This window comes from Euprymna scolopes, chromosome 11, assembly GCF_053919585.1.
Source record: "Euprymna scolopes isolate OS-2025 chromosome 11, ASM5391958v1, whole genome shotgun sequence".
Taxonomy (NCBI): domain Eukaryota; kingdom Metazoa; phylum Mollusca; class Cephalopoda; order Sepiida; family Sepiolidae; genus Euprymna; species Euprymna scolopes.
Genome location: NC_136492.1, coordinates 22,625,426 through 22,639,955, shown reverse-complemented (window position 1 = coordinate 22,639,955; position 14,530 = coordinate 22,625,426). Strand labels below are relative to the sequence as shown.

General features: G+C 30.1%; 1 protein-coding gene across 1 annotated transcript in view; it reads left to right on the top strand.

The window, feature by feature from the left end:
* The window catches only part of LOC145287804 (putative sodium/potassium-transporting ATPase subunit beta-3), an 87,377-nt gene that overhangs the window by 50,978 nt on the left and 21,869 nt on the right, over nt 1–14,530 (top strand). Inside the window, exon 4 of the mRNA XM_080135649.1 lies at nt 13,854–14,035. Coding sequence (XP_079991775.1) covers nt 13,854–14,035 — 182 coding nt within the window. The remainder of the gene's footprint in view (nt 1–13,853; nt 14,036–14,530) is intronic.

Genomic DNA, 14,530 nt, shown 5'->3' with positions numbered 1-14,530 from the left:
CAGTAAATTTACAATAGGTTTTTATTTATTGTATTTTTTTTTTTTTCTGGTTTGTTTTGTAATTTGTCTGTTACTTCACTCAACTTATTCCGGTGACTACAAGTCGAGTCCAAACCATAATTGACAGAAAATCTCAAGAATCTGGGTCAAATACATCAATTAGGGGTGTAAGTAAGAGTTTTACTTATCCTATACTCCTAATTGAGGTATCACCTTTATTGAATAAACGAATATATATATATATATATATATATATAGCTTCAAAATAATTTGAGCTTTGCATTATGCCAATGTCTCCTCTTAAAAAAAATCTATCTTATTCTTTTACTTTTATGGAGGCGTTATAAGAAATATATATATATATATATATATATATATATATATAATTGACTAATTGGAATAGCATTCAAAGAAAATAACATGGTTTTTAGTTTATGCACTTTTTCCGAGCTGATTTGTTGCCCAGCTGGTAAAATGGTAATTAAAATCCATTATACTTAAATACCAGCAATGGGTAAAACCAATTGTACACGAATATTGATAATAATATTGATAATAAAACTTATTTTTTAAATAAATAGTAAGATGTATGTCTATTCCCGGTAAAACAAAAATATCTCTCTCATTTATTTATATGATTGGTGGGAGGGGGAGGGGGTAACCAGCCACTTACATAATAGGCAACCAATCTCTGCCAAACAAACGTAACAAAAATATTGATATTTTAAATTGTACTTCAAAAAAGCATTAATTTGCATATGAGAGGAGTATTGATTATTTGTTTGCTTTTGTTGAAAATTTAATTTAACTTTTCTAGAAAATTCCCTCTACTTTGTTTTCTTGTAAATAAAAAATAAATAAATAAAATAAAATAAATAAAAATCCTTATAAGCCTGCACTTTTGAATAAAAACATTTTTTTAATCCATTATGAAGCCTTTTGTGTACATAGATTTTTATCTCAAAGCACTTTTAAAACATCTTATTAAAAAAGGCATAATTCTATTCTATCCTCAAAATTATTTTAACTTCATCAATGCTATAAACTGTTTTAATAATAAGCTTATATATATATATATATATATATATATGAGTGTCATGATGTTCCCCGTATCGAACTATGGTAGCACAAAATACACACTATATTTCATGTTAAGCTGCACAAAACATTGCAAAAAGGGTTCAAAAGTATTAGTATTTTGTGTTACCGTATTTTAAACAATGATGTAATACATAAAAAACAAAAGATTTACTTAGAAAAATACACTGAGATTTTCGCAATTTGACTTTCAATAACTACACAAGTAATTGACAGATTTAAGACCTGGATACTAGTGTTGGGACAAGAAATCAAAATCGGGAATCGAAAAAAATTGGAACTTTTAGTTAGTATCCTGATCAGAAAAACTTGTGCCTATTGTCCAATTCTAAAAATGACTCCTTTATCTTTTTTAATTTTTATTGTTTAAAACAAAATCTTCCACTGCTGGTAGTAAAGATTGAATTACAAATATTTATTGATTTTAAACAACCAGTAAAACTAAAATTTATAGATCCCCCCCCCCCTGCACATGAGTGTTTTACTTTTAAGAAAATATATGCACATTTAACGTGTGATTTTACAGTAATTGGAAAAAAATAAGAACTTTATAGTTAAATATTTACAGATTTATAAAGAATCAGAATCGGAAATTTAGTACGGAATCGGTAATTGTATTGGAATCAGGAAATATACTGGAATCGTCCCATTACTACTAGAGACTTTTGTCATTGCAGTATAATGAAGTATTTCGTAGCCAGTTATGCATACTATACAATCTGACAATGGGGTGTGTAAAGATCTTCATTTCAATAATGAATAAATCAATAATCATAGAAATTAAAGAATTTCATAAATTATCCACTAAATCAAAAGTGCAAGAGAGAGATCAAAACAATTAGAATTTTAGAATCTCAAAACAATTTGTTGGAATCTTTGAAATGGATGGTGGATGTTTAGCATCTGGCATGGTGCCCCATCTCCAGGCAAAATTTTTTTTAACCTTAATGTTTCTCAGATTTTTATTAGCATTTTATATATATATATATATATATATATATATATATAATGTAATATTGAAATTGATTAAAAAAAAAAAATCTTTTCAGATTGTAAGGAAAAAAGGTTTTGTCAACAGATGTTTCCAATAATTGCAAAAAACTTTTAGAAATTAATCATTGTTGCTTTTATTTGTTTTTTGTTTTGTTTTTTTGTTGAATTTTTAGTGTTTTATTTAAAAAATTACTTCAAACTTTTTTTTTTTTTTTTTTTTTTTTTTTTTACTTTTAAAAATGTTCTTTTTCTTACTTATTGTTTCATTATTTTGTCTTTTTTCCTTCCGTTATGATTTGTATGTTTTTTTTTAATCTTTTCACAGTAATTAATGAATGGAATGTACCCAAGTTTCATTTAGTTTTGCATTTTTGATAAAATGGATTTCAGCATATTGAGTGGAAACTAACGTTTCTTAATACCTGATTTATTCCCCTTGTTTATTTTAGTCCATTATACATTCATGCGAATTAATAATAACGCCTGTTTTTTTTTTTTTTTTCTGTTTTTTATTTTTTGTTGTTAGGCTACAGTGCGTATGTTTATATATCTATATCCCGCCTCCCCATTCTTGTTATTGGCCACTTTTTTAGTTTGGTGTGCTATTACTCTTATTTTTTAAAAAAATATATAGCTATTATAACTCTTCTTACAACAAGTACTCTTCATTACTTCTTAGTGTGCACGCTCTTGCCTTTTCTAGCCTGCTAAACTTTTTACCTAACATTCAATCTTTTTCCCCTTTTTTCTTCTAAAGCATTCGCTATTATTTATTGACAGGAAACAAAAAAAAATGATGCACAATCTGTATTTTCACTGTTAGTCTGTCTTAAAAAAAAAAAATGGATATAATATAAGCATTAGATTTTTATCAGGTGATTTTAAATCGAATAAAATGTGTAAAAAAAAAAAAAAGAAAAAAAAAAAAAAAAAAAAAGTTTCCCTCCCTGCAGAATCCAATGTTGTGTCCACCAATCCATTTGCATGGCTATTTTTAAATGTGTTCGACACTCGCCGCAGACCAACAGTTGATTTCTGCATGAAGCTTGCCACTTTTTAGACTTCACTTTTTAATGCTCCCAACACCTGCAGTGGCTACATGATGTGCAGAACTCGGGAGGTGGAAATACGAAAAACTAACTGTAAGCTAGCAAAACCAGTTTTTTTTTTGTTTGTTTTTTTTTTTAATTTTTTTTGTTCATATTTGTGTATTTTATTGATAAATAAATGAAGAACAAAGCTCTCACATTTAAGAAAAGAAAACTTTTGATACCTACCAAAATGGACATACTTATTTTAGCTAGAAAATCTATAATACATTTTGATAAAATATATTAGACACCTTCAATATAATTATGGGATATTGTGATTCGGCGCAATTAATTAATTTGATTGTTTTTTTTTTTGTTATTTTATTTATTTTTTTTTTTTGCTTAATGAGATATACATTCTTCAAAACTAAAATTGATTAAGAAGGGTGGGTTAGGTATGGAGGTGATGCCCTATTTATAATCAGAACTATTAATAAAAATTATGAAAAATCTGAAAAAAAAAATTTTTTTTTCAGGAATTATGGTTGAAGCATTGCAATTGACATTAACAAGTTAATTTTTTAGACATAACACTTAAAAATTCTTTTTTGAACCTTACCATAAGCTGAATCAAACTTTACTTAATGTGTCCATAAAGAGTCAATCCATCCTTGGTTAATCCTTAATTTTATAGCATTTAATGTTTCTAGAAGATAATCTAGAATTTCCTCCAATAGAAAGGTTTATCTCAGAGTTCACAATGAAAATAAGAAAAACTAACTGTAAACTTGTACAATTTTTTTTTTTTTTCCTTTTTTTGTTCATATGAATTGTGTAATATTTTGGTAAATAAATGAAGAAAAATATTCTCCATTGAAGAAAAGACTAAATCGTTTCTTTGTTCTTCACCAGTGAGAAGTGAATCAATGTTAATTTTCAACATAGTTTTTGGCTGTATTTAACCTAAGCTGACCTTGTCATAATCAAACTTGATCCTTGTTTAAACTTGTATTTGTATTTTATTTTCACCATTCGCATGATCTATAGCTTAATTCTGTTTCGCAAATAAGCTTCCAGTTTCTTTTAAGAAATTCTTTTTCTAAATTTAGTTTGTTTTTCTTTTTTGTTTCTTTAATAGGACATATTAAAAGATGACTTTTAATAAAATAAAAAAAATCCTTTCAATCCTTGCTTTCCTAGTGTTGAACCTCTTTAAACACAAGCCATGCGCCAGTTGACCTACCTTTTCCCTATTTTTCCAGACTCCACTCCTCCTTTCGCCTCTTCTGTACACTATTAGAATTTTATTTAATTTAAAGTAAAATAAATTATAGCCAGCCACTCTTACTCCTGATCATTTATTTTATTCCCTCCCCCCTATAAAAAAAAACTTGCAATTAGATCCACTAGGTTTTTTTTTTTTTTTTTTTTTTTTTTTTTTTTTTTACTTTTCAATATGTAATATTCGATTCAATTTGAAATTCGTCCCTGGTTACCTCCCTGTTAACAATCTCTCCATAATTAAGGGTTAGTCAATGCCTGCTAAAAATACTTTATCACTAAAAATCGTAAAATTTGATTAAGTAAATAAAAAAAAATAAACCACTTGATCAATTTTTGGAATATAACCTCTTCATTCTGTGACAAGTAGGTACACTTTCTTTTATTTTTGATTTCCAAGTGCAATTCTAAATAAGCGCCTGCGCAGTTTAAGAAGCAAAAATTAAGATTTGTAACAAATTATTGATTAAAAGAAAAAAAAAAATTTCTTTGTTCTATATTTAGTCTATAATATATTCCCAACAATTCCCAACTTTTTTTAATTTTGATTTATAGGAAAATGTATCTTATAAGAACCCTCCTTCTAGAATAGAACGCAATTACAACGCAATTTTTGTTTTACAATTCCCGGTTAGACTTTTGTTCTATTTTTAATTCAGTCAAAGTTCTAAGAAAGCAAGGATGCCCCATTTGATCTCTATATAAGACACATAGATATTCAAATGTTCCGTATATATATATATATATATATATATATATATATATAAACTTCACTTTTTGTTTTATTTTACTTTCATTCATAGATATTCAAAAATTCCATTCAAATTCTCCTTTACATCTCAAATACTGAGTTAATAAAGTTGAAAACAATTTATTTCCTAATATGTTTATAGTATACCTTCCTTGTGGTATTTTGGTCTTAATAGAGTTCAGGAAAAGAATTTCTTGTCTGGTGGAGTATCCAGCTTCGTGCTGTTAAAGTAACATCACTTGGAGAAAGTGCACCATTCTTCATAAAAGCCAGTGTGGTTTAGCCATTGTACATTCTCGTGACAGTTTTCTGGGCCTTACCATTTCCGTGCTTGCTCATGATAAATTGGAAACTAGTGTTGTGTTGGTGACCTCATCACTAGAAGTTTGCCGTACACGACCAACTAGATACCTTTTTGTCCAGTTTGGTTTTTCAACAAAACACCCCCACCCACCCACGCCTTTCCTAGATGTATTGCCTTCACCATGGCAGAGGACTCCATTTATGGGAACCCTCCAGAGCATTAGAAATGGGCTAACAGATGCTACACCTTTTGTGCAAGGTATGAGCATTCGTCTCCTGGAGGTATTATGCATAACTGCTATGCATTGGTCTTATATAAGAACTCTGGAATCGAAAACGATTAAATGGAATTGGAATAATTCCAAGTCAACGTTCTTTCATCTTTTCCAAATGTGCTGATGCATTGTCGTTATGATGTGGCACGGTTAGTCTTGTTCAGCTATTTTCAAAATAGAATTTCAGTATTTTGAACTCGATAAAAAGCATATCATGTCTGCTGTAAATTGTAATTTTGACTTGTAATTTAAAATGAACCACCACAACTCCCTAAGAATCATTCAAAAGTAGCGGGGGTACCTGGCATTGGCAAGTGTGGAGAGGTGGTATAGTAAGGCAACCCAGCCCTAAAAAAAAAATGTTTGAATCAAAATAGCGAGTACCTATGCAAAGAAAGAAAAAAAAAAAAGCTGCAGTCGCCAGGCTCGAACCTGTAACGCTAAGAGGAAAAAGTGAAAAAAGCTATTACTTTAGCTGTCTCGCCCATGCGACTTGTGACATTACGGGCCTTTGAAATAACGTATTTTATATGTGCATCGAAATTGTGAGGCGTGAATGACTTTCAACAAATGTTGACGCAAAAACTGACCCCCCCCCCTCTTTGGAAAAAATGGCCCAGTTGACAGTGAAAGAATTAATGTTTTCGGCCAATTTTTTGATGTTTGTCGTCCAAGAGATCTTTTTAACGGTATTGATTTTGTCGGTGTTCATTGCGTGTGTCAAATTTTTGGCAGATGTACAAACACAAACATACATTTTACCTTTTTATATATATATATATATATATATATATATATATTTTTTTTTACTATAATAATTATTAAATACCTACAGACATTAGTGTTTCACCCTTTCGGGAATCTTCAGTGCAGGGTGTCACGATTAATACTAGTCGAACGATCCGAACCCCGCATCACGAGACATCTCTGGCTCGATTAGATAGATCGAGATATATATATAGATTATGCTTTGCTTGTCCTACCCCTCCTCCCCAAGTTTTTGTAAAACGTTAGTTCTTCTCACCATTCCTCCCTCCGCTCTAGGCACTAGTCTGTCCCCAAAGTGCAAGATCTGTTCACATGCAGGGAAATGTAGATATAAAGTATCTTGATGGTTGATCACAGATCAGCTCATGGTTGATCTGTTTTTCAAGTTAACAGAGTTTTTTAGTTGATTCACTTCTGAAAAGTTTGAATTAACTTTCATGTTACGAAGATTGATTATTTGTATTATTAGGATTATTCAGACTACTGTTCTCATCTTGAGTGTCATTTTCAGTGCTTTGGTAAGCTCTGAACTTTTTCAAGCTCGTAAATCTTTAGAGAATTTCAAGCTGAACCTATTATTTAATCCACAAAGGTAGCATATCCTCATTCCAATCAGCCATAACGGGATAGAAGTTCTAAGTAATCCGAAGTTGTATTTTGAGTGTTGCCCGCACTGAGAATTGTGCTGCTTCTTTGAGTTGTCTTAGTCTCCACTATTCTATTTTTTGTTTGAGATTCTGTGCAGATTTCCAATTTTAATGGAAAGATTCTCAAATTTAACAAGTTACAACTGAAGAAGGTTAAAGGTTAGATCGACTGAAACTTTATGAAAATAACTTAAGACGAGATCAGTAGTTTGAAGAATCAAAATAATTTGAATTCATTTATTAAGCTAATTTTTCAACTTTTTACTAGGCTTGCAATGTCGGCAAGTATATTATCTGCCTTTGACTCCAAGAATTCTACAATATCCAATTCTAACTCCTTAGTATAAATATTGAAACCATTTTTTTTTTCTGTCGCGTTAGTGTCTGTCTTTGCTATCCTATACCATAATAGGCATGATGTATTTGAACATTTTTCATTTAATGTCCAGAGTTGACTTTCTATGCTTTGGAGACTACTGTCCATCCAAGCACAAATCACTGTTTGTGATTTACGGAAATTGAGATGCCGAGTTGATTTGCTAATGTAGAATAAATGACAAAGCCCTGAACCCTTGAATATTTTTTCTTATATTTCAAAGGTCAGTTGTGCTTTTTTTTTTCTTTTTTTTTTCCATATCGATTAAGGGGCTGATTTGTTGTTGGCATCAGTACTCCTGATTTTCTTTTTTTTTTTTTTTTTCTCAAGTTATTCATTGTTTGCAGTTGTTTCTGGGTTCTCATGTAGCTGTTGTCTCTGATTCTACTTTCGTTTTTTTTCTTTCAATTTTTCTTCTAGACGTATTTCCCATCATGAAATGATCAGATTAACTGACGTTAAAAAAAAGAAAAGCAGCTCGAAATGCTTGAAATCCATTGTAGAAAACATTTAAAAAAGAAAAACATTCAATTAATTTTTAATTTTTTTTTTCTTAAATAAACATCTTTATTGTGGGGAGGTCACACAAATCCTGTTGAATCTCAAACTTACGTAACTGAAAATTTTACTCAAATTGTTGCAATTTAGTCTCTCGTCATTTTTTTTTATTTTTATTTTTTTTAATCTCAGACTGGTATAGAATATGGATCATGCTATTTTTTAAAATGGGTTTTCAAGTTATTTTTACTATATATTTTGTTTATTAAATTGTACAGAATAGGTTTTTTTTAAACTCAGGGTGCTTATGAAGAATACGGACAGTGCCATTCTTTTTTAAGTAGGACTTTCAAGTTAAATTCAATTTTTACTGTATATTTTGTTAAATTGTTAGGCAACAGTACAGAATTTTTTTCTTTTAAAAAAACACTTGCCCTCCCTATGTTAAAAATGGGTTTCTAAATTCGTATGTCTGCATGAGTATCGCATTTTTAATTTGCAGCTAAATAAATTTAAATAAAATTAGACAAAAATTAGTTGTTTTTTTTGTTGTTTTTGTTTTCATAGAAAGCAATTAATTTTGTAGATGCAAATATTCTATAATATTTTATAATAACAAAATAAAATCCGTCTTTAAATTATAAAACAATTTTTATGTGCCTGTCTATTGAGTTATTCAGTTTTTCTATCTTGAGGGGTTTGGTATTCTAGCACTTCTGTCTTTAATGCAAATAAAAATTTTGCTTTCGTTTTTTTTTTTTTTTTTTTTTTTTTTTTCTTGATGCTAACAATACCGGTAAAGGAAATGGTATTTTGGAAAAAATAAAGACAATCCTATAAAAGCTGGATAATAAATTTGATTGGTTGTTATTTAATGACCTTCATCTATAATTTAATTTCATAAGTTTTATCATAGGAAAAAAAAAATACCAATTTCTTCGCCTGGTTTAATCAACTTTGTTGGCTTCCAAATGTTAATATTTTCTGATATTTTACATCAACTCTTTTCACTATCTTTAGTTTCGATTTTCTCAATTCACTTTTTTTTTTTTTTTTTATTACTGGGAATGGTTTTGCTTGTATTATTTAAATTCATACATTTTGTTGAATATTAACTTTTTAACCATTGCTTTTTATTTTTATTTTTTTTAATATTAAAATTAATAGTAAAAATTAATAAATTTCTTAACAGTTTTGATTAATATTTTTTTATACAATGTTTATGGGATAGTGGATAAGCAAAATAACATGCTTGTAAAAAAAAAAATACAAACACAAATGCATGGTTAAAGCTAAGATATTTCTGTCAATTCATTTGATCTTAAATAATATGGTTTGACAAATTATGTCAATAAAAACAAAAGAACTCTTGACTTGGACCAGAATGTTTGTCAATATGAACGATGACTTTAATATGATCCGACACGGACTGTAGCGATAACGTTGCTACGGCCCGACATGTTGATAATTATAAAGGTAGACACAATCTAAGAGTAATGACTGTCATCTTTATATAACTACTAGCATTTCAGCCCGGCGTTGCTCAGGTGTTTGGCGGTGTATGTTGAGTAAAAAAAAAAAAAAAGCGGTCAATTTTTACAACTTTGACCCCTATTATGACCCCTTAACATTTGTTTTGGGCTCAAATCAAGTTAAGTTAGATCCATGTCGAAGGAACCTATATCTAAAATTTCAAGTGTTTAGATCTCAACTTGTTGGAGTTTGGTAGAGTTCTCAAAGGTCAAATCATTGAACTTTGACCCCTTAACAGCCAAATCTCAGTACCCTGTATCTCGCATTTCGTGTCTGTAGACTGAAAATTGAGTTATTGCATAGGGAAATGTACACACACACACACACACACACACACACACACACACACACACACACACACACACACACACACACACAGACATGTTCACTTTTATAGATATATAGATTGGACGAGTGTGTTCTGGTATTTCAAGAGGTGTCTGATAAAAGCACATTCACACAGTTATTGGGCATTCCCGCATATGCCCATTACGCCAATGAAACAGAATATTTTGGTTCAATTTGAATGATGTGTTTGTGTCCTTATTTTTACTAGCATGTTGACATACTTATCTACTATTTCATAAACCAGTCTTTCATTTTGTTTTGAATTTTTTTATTTTATATTTACATTTTTATACAATGTTTAAAAATGTTTTATTTCTTATAAACCAATGTTATACATGAATGTTGATTTTTTTTTTTTTTTTTTTTTTTTCATAAAATTTTTACATAAAATTTTAATTGTCTTCATATAAATAATTAAGCATGAGTCAATTTATTGATAATTATTTCATTGATTCATAGTTAATTTTGTTTTATAATTTATTTGAATATATAACTGTTGTTTAAATTTAAAATGGAAAGCAAGAAATAAAATACTAGATGATTCGTCTGTTCAGTGAGTTTTAATCAACCGACTGTTTTCAGTCAGATGTGAAGTATACCCCTTCAGCTTTCAGTTAGTGTTGAGTATTCAGGATAGAAATATAAATCGTTTTATCTATTTTTTTTTTTTTTTTTTTTTTTTTGTAGTTATTTCATCTGTAAATTAGTTGTAGACTGTCTATAATTGTGGGGTATTAAAGTTTGGTTTCCAGATAATTTTAGTTCATATTGGGTCATCAGAAGAGAATGCACATTGTTTCAGAGCCAACAGTGCATATTCTCTCCTGATGATGAACTAAAATTTTCTGGAAAACAAAAATAATCTCCCACAATTAAAAACAGCCTACAACTAATTTACAAATGTAAGAACTACAATAAGAAGGTGACAAAGCGATCCATATTTTTATCCTGAATACCCAACACTGAAGGGATATATTTCACATTTGAAGAGTCGTTTGAATAAAACCCACTGAACAGACGAATCATTGGGCATTTGGTTTCTTTCTTTCCATCTCAAAATTTATTGTAAGATTTTTTTTTTTTTTTTTTTTTTTTTTTTTTTAATCCTTTTATTATAACTATTGTTAAATATTTGTCATTAATGGAATTAGCTACCAAAATTCACATGTTTATATCTATTTATGTTTACTATTTCTTTAGCAAATCTTTAAAGTATATTTTTGCATGGTTGAACTAGAATATACTTAGAATTAATCGTACTACTTATCCTCATCTGGGACGTTATGCTCACGTTGTAGCCAATCTTTGCCAACCTTTTTCAGGTGGATTTTATCGAAGCAGGAAATCTACAATTTTGAGCAGAACTCTTATGATCCATGGCACAAGAAATTTAAATGCTAATAATCAGTCCTAAGTTAGTCTTACTAATTCCTCACATTTCATGAGCAATGTTTTTGACAAAGAGGGAAAAATTGCTGTTTTCCGGGTTGAAATTTAGCTAAAAATTATCATTGGTTAGTTTTTAACTTTAAAGTAGTATTTTTTTTTAGCTCTTTACAACAAATAGCTTCATGCCTTGTCTGGAGTGATTTCCATTAAAAAAAGAAAAAAAGTGTTCTTAGTATTGCCTTAGATTGAACCATAAACATCCAGAAGACTTAGGACTGATTATTAGCATTTATATTGCTTGTGCCATGGATCATAAGAGTTCTGCTCAAAATTGTATAGATTTCCTACTTCGATAAAATCTACCTGAAAAAGGTTGGCAAAGATTGGCTTAGTACTTTTTTTTATCACATCTATTTTGTTATTGATTACCTCCAGGTGATGCCAGATATCTCTGCTAGCCTAAAAATATAAGAAAATGAACATTTTTTTAAAAAAAATTTTTATAAATGATTCTGCTGTGGACTGATAACCTGGTTTTAAAAACACAACTCATTATTCAGTAGAAACAAAATATATCGAACAAAAAAGCAAATAAAGAAGTTATACGTCAGTCCGACTGCCAAATGTGCATTACTTGTGCATAACTGCCGAGAGACACTTCCTTATACGAGGAAGAATTCATTATTATCTGTAAGGTGAACACCACAAGAGACTCTAAATTTGAAATTCTCATATTGACTTTAAAAAAAAAACACTCTATAAAACACTAGCAGGCTATCTGGCATTGCCTGGTCATAAAATACACATAATTATATTTTAATTAATACAGAAACTGAGACATGTGAATGCAAGTATTGTTTTTCTAAACGGTTCACTGGTAAAAAAAAAAATAAAATAAAACAAACCCACAAGCTGAGTTTGAAACAAAAACTTAGACAATGAGTCAGGTAAGATAACCATTAGGCTGGCTTGACACGATTTTAAAGGTGTTTTCAAACCTACTTATTTTTAATATGATGAATCTGTAATGTGAACCATTCTTGCATGCACATTCGTGAAACAGTTAGCAAAAAGTTGAAAATCCGACGAACCTCATGTACCAATTTTTCAGTTTTGACTCCTTAGCTGCTCTTTTTTCTGGGTGAAAATGAATTAAAATTTTCCATGTGTCTCAATATCCTATATACCAAATATCAAGTCTGTAGATCAAATATCTGGAGTATATAGGTTGAGAAGTGTCCTCACACACACATATTCTCACTTTTATAGCGATGTACACATAATATATATATATACATATATATATATATATATATATATATATATATATATATATACTTAGTAGAAATGGTAATTAATAAAAACTGAAGAGTGCTCAATACTGTTGTAGAGCAAATATGCATTTTATTTTTTATTACTGTATCTTTCTGTTAAGTTATATTGTTTCAGCTACACGTCTGTAGCTTCCTCAGACTTTTACAGAAATGTTTATGATGGGATGAAAGAGTGAATGATGTCAGGGGAGGGGTGCGAGAAGAGCGGAAAGAAGAGGAATGGAACAAGGGGGAAAGGTGGGAGAGGGTGCTTGGTATGTTGGTAATGTTTTAGTTTTGGAGGATGATATATATGATATATATATATATATATATCATCCTCAGACTTTTGCTGTATCACAGCTCCTCAGTGTGGCTAGATCAGCACCTATCCCAAATCCAGAATTGAACCAACAACCATAAAGTTGATAGTAGCTCCATCCATTAGGCCACGAGGTAAGGTGCAGTTGGCAATGTCTAACCATGTTTTATACAAACATTGACCACCACTCCTACAGTGCTTTATTTGTTTATTTACAAAGAGCCTTGCATTACGCTAAAGCAGTTGCAGGTGATATCAATTACCAAAAGTACTTTACCTGAGAAAGGGAGGGGAAGCTTATATAGTCATTCAGTTTTGCTGTATCACAGCTCTTCAGTGTGGGTAGACTAGCACCCATCCAAATCCCAGAACTATGCGGTCAGGCGCGAACGAACACCCTATAATTTTATACCATATTTCTTCAAACTGATACATAATTATCACAGATAAATATGAAGTCTTTATTAAAGTTTGTGCCTATTTCCATGCTATGGAGGCCAGGCGCGAACGCAGACTCTACAATTTTATTATATCATCCCTATTTAAGTTAAAACATACTTATCAAAGTATTCTTATGTACATCAATATCAAACAACCTTGTAAACGTTTTTTTTTCTTTTTTTCGGGGGTCAGGCGCGATTGCAGATCCCACAATTTTTATGAACCACCGTTCTGACAGAAACATACCCATTCCTGATCCTTGATACACCTATCATTATATGGAAACAGTTTTTTTTAAAATAACCATATAAGAGCCTATTCGGGACCAGACACACACACACACAGATGTTCAGCTTATATATATATATATATATATATATATATATATATATATATATATATATAAAGAATTTTAAAATCTTTGTTAATTTATTGTATACTGTTGAAAAAAAATTAATTTTTATTCTGACAATTTTTTAATTTCAGACTATAACACAACTAAATATGATAGCCGTTATGAGAACTGCGATTCTATCGTTGGTGAACGCGAGACCAACAAACACAGACCTTGCTTGTTTGATCCCTTAGCTCTTGATGCCCCATGTCTTCGTGAAGCTGACTATGGCTACAAAAACGGCACACCCTGTGTAATCCTGAAGTTAAACAAGGTAACTTTCACATTAATTTATTCCCAACGTCCTGCGGATGACCTTAAAGTGTATCTGATTAGCATTACAAGCATATGCTGTATTTTCGTGGACATCGGCAATATTACATACCTAATGTGCTTCGACAAGTCATATCTTTTTTATTTTTGGGTCAATTTTTAAAAGAATTACATTGCTGGAAAGAGAATAGAATAAGCATTCCAATTATCTTCATTTTTTTTTTTTTTTTTTTATGCGTTCAATGTTTTTATGCTCGAAGTTAAATATGAAAAAGCGGTAAAAAATGACAACAGCAAAAAGGGAAACTTTTTTCATACGTTACGTTTGGATACATATGCGCGGGGTCAAATTGAATTAGATATGGCTGAAATTTTACAAGCTATATAAGCATAGAAGTCCATCTCTATTGGACTTTGAATTATATTTTTACAACCACAGGAAGCAAAGTTACGACCAAGCAAAGTTGAAAGAATATTTCAAAATTAATAAGATAAA